At 41.8% G+C, this 6,000-nt stretch overlaps 1 protein-coding gene across 1 annotated transcript in view; it reads left to right on the top strand.

Annotated features, from left to right (window-relative positions):
* The first annotated feature begins 1,689 nt into the window (after positions 1–1,689).
* Positions 1,690–6,000, top strand: part of RCC1L (RCC1 like) — a 42,458-nt gene continuing 38,147 nt past the window's right edge. The window contains exon 1 of the mRNA XM_054589700.1: positions 1,690–2,059. Within this exon, the coding sequence (XP_054445675.1) occupies positions 1,730–2,059 (330 nt within the window). The 5' untranslated portion in view covers positions 1,690–1,729. The remainder of the gene's footprint in view (positions 2,060–6,000) is intronic.

Below are 6,000 nucleotides of genomic sequence, written 5' to 3'. Positions count from 1 at the left end.
GAGGTTGGGCGGAGCCTGGGAAAGGTGTGAGCTCTGTCAGGCTTTGATGCAAGTCTGACCCTCAGTGACAGAGGGAAAGGGGAGCTGGGTAAAAGTGTTGTAGAGTGCAGTATAGTCTAGGGAAGGCTTGGTAAGGCCACTGGGGAGTTTTCCAGCCAAAGCTGACCATCAGAGGAGCCCTTCATTCTCAGGAACAGGTCTGCCTGAGTGTGTTTTCCTGCTTCACTTGCTGAGTCTCTGCGAGCAGTCTAAAGGAAGCATGGCCTCAGTGTAAACAGATGATAGAGTTCATAGCCTAGCAGACGGTTGATCTCATAAATTTGGCTAATTATATTCCCTGTAGTTGAAAGCCTTCGAGGAGCAGTTTCATGGCTACCACATTTTATCAATCAGTTTTCCCTCATCACCCTTTGTAAAACAGCCCCACAGAATGGTAAAACATCAACCACATTTCTCCGTGGAACAGTAAAAACACGTTTCACAGACTGACTACAAGGCACATTCCAGAACAACAAAGTAACTGGTCTTGGGAGTATATTTAAACTGGATTAGTTGTAGGGATCAAGCAATGTAAGGAGAATGAGGGGAAAAAATAGAAGCAAGGGAAGGAGGAAATAGTTTGCCCTCAGCATTTGGGACTAGGATTTGGGAAGGCTGTCCTGGATCATAATCTGTTGCAAGATCCTCCAGGCCGTGAAGTCCAAACACCTCATTTATGAAAAAAAAAATTCATTTTGTGTATTAATTTTTTTTACCTCCTTATTTTGGAGGTGAGATCCAGAGAAGGGAGACAGTTTCCCAATACCATGTAGCAAGTCAGTAGCAGAGTCAGGACTGGAACCCAGGTCCCTACACTCCGGAGTCATTCATTCCTAAGGGAGTCCTCCCTTGTTCCTGGTGGCATGTTAAAACCTAGTACAAAATTGTTGAGGATCATCTGAATAAACTGAAGTTCCTGCCTTCTGGAGTTGAAACTTAGAAAATGAGGAGTTTGACAGACATTTGCAGGGAGAGGAGGCAGTGGGCAAAGCAGGGAGGCCTGAAACAGCACTGGGCTTCAAAAATTACAAGTAGAACCACCTCAGCCAATTGGAGGACAGGTTGAGGGGTCAAGGTGACTTCGGGGGAGGATGTACTGAAAACAGCAGGGAATCGTTGCAGGCTTTTGGGCAGCGAATGATAATAGTAAGAGCTACATTCTATCTCATCTCACTGTGGCTGGAGCACGGATTGAGTGGCTTGATCCTCACGGGAGCAGGAACAGCTGCAACTAGGTAAGAAATGACGGGAGACAGTGGCAAAGGGAGTAAAAGAGGGTAGGGGAGAGCACTACACTGGAGTTGCACAGAGTGCGCCACACCTGAAGTTCTACCTCTGCTGATTGCTAAGAAGTGAAGAGTCTTGCAACAAAATGAAAGCGCTCGCCAGAGGAAATGCTCAGCAAACGCGCTTTGTGCGGGAAGGGAAATGAGTTCAGGCCACCTGATTGAGCTCGGACAAAGATCGCGCACTAGGCGAGCAGGGCCACGACTGGCTCTCCAAGGTCCGCTCCCTTAGGTTCGAATACCTGGCTCTGCCCCGCCCTCCTGCCAGCCTGGGACCTCGGCTGCCCTCAGCACCTTTGCCTTCAGCCAGTAGTAAACCTGGTCGCAGGCTTTTCCGCTGGTAGTGGGGTCAAGGGTCACGCAAGATGGCGGCGCCCAGGAGCCGCTGAGGCGCGAGGCAGAGAATGGGACAGGCGACGTTGGCGCCGGGGGCTCGGCTGGGGCGCTGGCTAAGCGGGCCGGGGCTGGGACCATGGCGAGGGCACTGGACTGCGGCGGGGCGCTCGCGGAGCCGGCGCGAGGCGGCGGAGGCCGAGGCGGATGCGCCTGTGTTCCAGTACGTGGGCCAGCGCGCGGCTCGCGTCGACCGCATCTTCGTATGGGGTTTCAGCTTCTCCGGGGCGCTGGGGGTGCCCACCTTCGTGCTGCCCGGCTCCGGGCCCCAGCCCCGTGGCGGCTTGCGGCCGCGCCGCAGGATTCAGCCCGTGCCCTACCGCCTGGAGCTGGATCAAAAGGTGCAACCTCTTCCTTCCCCCTACCGAGGCACTTGGCTCTGTTTGAGAAGTTGGGGACATTAGGTGGTTAAACTTCGGGGAGGACGACCCCGGAGCAGGCAGTAGGGCCAGGAGGGGAAGGCGTTAGGGGCGCTGCCAGTGTTAACCGAATGGCTGAAATGGGCCAGGTGTTGTCGCCCGCTCGTGTCTGCAAGTCACCCCAGAAAGCGGGGGTTGTCACCACCGTTACAGAGAAGGAAAGGGAGGCTCGCTCAGAGAGGTTAAGGGACAGGTCCCAGGGCTCACAGCTGGTAGGTGCACGTACAGTGGAATTCTCACTCGGGCAAGTGGGACTCCCAAAGTTCCAGTTAGGAAAGACGACTTTAAAGGGGCAGAGAAAATGGGCCAGGTGGAGTCGGTGAACAACTTGGGAAGGAAGGATTACTGGAGCAGTAACCGGAATGAGAGAGGAAGGGCGAGTGGCCTGAACGCGCTAGGGTGGTTTGGCACAGGAGGCCTCTGACTTGACTCAGATTGAAAAAGATCACAGAGCAAAGGATAGCTTCAGTCGGGCGGTTATCTCGGAAGCCAGCACTCAGAGAGCAGAAATAGGTGCTTAGGGGTGAATGGCTGTGGGAATCCTGGTGGGTGATGAAAAAGAAGCAGATTTGACAAGTTTAACCCCTGACTTCGGTCAAGGATAACAAACGGTCTTTTAACTGGAAAGGGGAAATCAAGAGAAACAGGGAGGTTAAGCTCAAGGTGACGAAAAGCTGGGTTGTTTACCTCTTCTTAGTGTTGAGCTGTAAGTTAATGTATTTCTGGCCATTGGTTCTTAATCACATATATGATGATGCAAATATTTTCTGCCAGTTTGTGTCTTTTTTAAAAAAAATTAATAGTGACCTTTGAAGAGCAGCCTTTTAATTTTGATGAAATTAAGTTGATCAGCTTTTCTCCTGTGGATCACGTTTTTGGTATCTAAGAAATCTTTGCCTAATCTTGGCTAACAAAGATAATTCTCTTCTAGGAGATTTTTAGTTTTAGTTCTTATATTTAGGTCTGTGAGCCAGCCATTTAAGTTGATTTTTTTTGTGTATACTATGGGGTAAGGTTTTTTTGTATGTGGGAAATGTGAGTCTTCCACCTTTGTTGTTGTTTTTATAAAATTGTTTTAGCTATTCTGGGTCTTTTGCTTTTCCATATGAATTTTAGGATTGGCTCACCAGTTTCTGCAGAAATACTTGTTGGGATATTGATAGGGATTATGTTGAATCTGTAGATCGATTTGGACCCAAATACCATCTAACAATTTTGTGTCTTCCTTTCTATGAACATGAACTATCTTCCCATTTATTTAGATCTGTATTTTCTTTCAACTTGTTTTGCAGTTTTCACTGTACAACTCTTGCATTTCTTTAGTTAAATTTATTCCTAAGCATTTTATTCTTTCTGATGCTATTGTAAATAGAATTTATTCTAAATTTAATTTTTGGAGTGTTCATTGCTAGTATGTGGATATACAGTTGGTTTTTCTATATTGGCCTTATTTCTTGTGACCTTGCTGAACTTAGAAAGATTTTTGTGTATTTCTTAGGATTTTCTATATATAGAATGATGTTGTCTGTGAATAAAAACAGTTTTACATCTTTATTCCCATTTTGAGTGCTTTTTATTTCTTTTTCTTGCCTGATTGCACTGTTATATACAAATGGTGAACACCAACATCCTTGCCTTATTTTTGATCATAGGGAAATAGCATTAAGTTTTTCACCATTAAGTATGATGTTTATAGATCTCTTTTATCAAATTGAGGATGTTCGCTTCTGGTCCTATTTTGTTGAGAGTTTCTTTGCTTTTTCAAAGTCATGATGGGACTGGATTTTTTCAAGTGCTTTTTCTCTGTCTACTAAGGTGATTGTGTGGTTTTGTCTTTTATTCTAGTAATAGGATATATGCCATTAATTAATCTTTGGATATTAAACCAATCTTGTATTGCTTGATTTGGTTTGCTAATATTTTGTTGAGAATATTTTTCTTGTGGTTTCTTTGTCTGGTTTTGGTATCAGGGTAATGCTGTTCTCATAAAATGAGTTGCCGGAAGAGTTTTAAAGAATTGGTATTATGCTCTACTTAAATGTTTGGTAGAATTCACCAATGAGGTAGGTCATTTGGGCCTGGGCTTTTCTTTGTATGAAGAGGTTTCTGGGTTATTTATTTTTATGTTTATTTTTTTACTAATTCAATTTTTTAAACTTGTTATAGGTGTATTAAGCCTTTTTACTTCTTCTTGAGTCAGCTTTGGTAATTTGTGTCATTCTGGGAATTTGTCCATTTTGTGTCACTTATCTAATTTGTTGGCATAAAGTTGCTTATAGTATTCACTTACAATCTTTTATGTTTCTATAGGGTGGGTAGTGATATCTCTTTTTTCATCATTTAGTCTAGCTTAATATTTGTTAACATTTGGTTTAATTATTTTTTTCTGTTGTTTTTCAGTTTTTTGTTTCATTGATTTCCAGTTGAAGTTTTATTACTTACTTCCTTCTGCTTGCTTTAGATTTAGTTGGCTCTTCTTTATTAGTTTCTTAAGGTGATAGGTTAGGCTATTGTAGGTGTTTTTTCTTTTTTTTAATGTAACTGTTTAAAGCTGTAAGTTTTCCTATAAACACTGTTTAGCTGCACCTCATAAACTCTGATATGTTGTATTTTTGTCTCATTCACCTTAAAATATTTATTTTCTTTTGTTATTTCTTCTTTGACCCATGAGTTATTTAGAAGTATTTAATTTCTAAATACTGTGGATTTCCTAATTTCTTTATTTTATTGATTTTCAATTTAATTCTTTTGTGGTTGGAAAATGTACTTTATTTAATTTTAGTTCTTTTTTAAAAAATATTTTTTATTTATTTATTTTTAGAGATAGAGGAAGGCAGGGAGAAAAAGGGAGAGAAACATTTATGTGAGAGAGAAACATCAATGGGTTGCCTCTTGCATATTCCCCACCCAGGGACCGAACTCAAAACCCAGGCCTGTTCTCTGACTGGGAGTCGAATCAGCGACCTTTGACTTTGCAGGACAACTCCCAACCGATTTACACTGGTCAGGGCTAATTTTAGTTCTTTTAAATATGTTGAAACTTTGTTTTATAATCTAACGTGTGCTAGAGAACTATGTGCATTTTGCTGTTGTTTGGGTGGATGTCAGATTATAGATGACAGGTCATGTTGGTCAATAGTGTTTAGGTTTTTATTTCCTTTATGATTTTCTGCTTATTTGTTTTATCAGCTGTTGATGGTGGAATTTGACATCTTCAATTGATGTTGAATTGTCTGTTTCTCCATTCAGTTCTGTCAGCTTTTGTTTCATGTATTTTGTGGCTTTTTTGCTAAGGTGCATACATATTTATAGTTGTATTTCTTGGTGCATTGATATATTGATTCTTTTATCATTATAAAATGTCTTCTTTGTCTTTAGTAACATTTTTTTTTGTTTTCAATTCTGTTTTGTCTGATACTAGTGTAGCTACTCCAGCTCTCATGTCATTGCTGTTTGCCTGTTACATATCATTTGCTAACTTCACATTTTCTGCCTGTTTGTGTCTTTGAATGTAAATGTGTCTCTTTTGGCCGCATATAGTTAGATCCTGTTTCTCTCTCTCTCTTTTTATCCATTCTGCCAATTTCTGCCTTTCAACAGGAGTGCTTAACCCATTGGTGTTTAATGTAATTTACTAAAGGTAGGCTATTTGCCTGCCATCTTGTTATTTGTCTGATGCCTTTTTTATTTCTCTGCCCCTCCATTTTTGCCTTCTTTTGTGTAAAATGTCTATTTCTTAGTGTACCACTTGAATTCCCTTGTTTTTTCTTTTTTCCCCTTTGTTATTTCTTTTACTGTTTTTTGAAGTTTTTTTTCCTAAATGGTTGTCATTGGGTTACATTTTAACTTAAAGCAATCTAATT

This window comes from Pteronotus mesoamericanus, unplaced genomic scaffold (assembly GCF_021234165.1).
Source record: "Pteronotus mesoamericanus isolate MK-2021 breed Mesoamerican mustached bat unplaced genomic scaffold, CSHL_Meso_final scaffold_167, whole genome shotgun sequence".
Taxonomy (NCBI): Eukaryota; Metazoa; Chordata; class Mammalia; order Chiroptera; family Mormoopidae; genus Pteronotus; species Pteronotus mesoamericanus.
The sequence above is the reverse complement of the archived record's forward strand: the minus strand, read 5'-3'. Positions and strand labels throughout refer to the sequence as shown.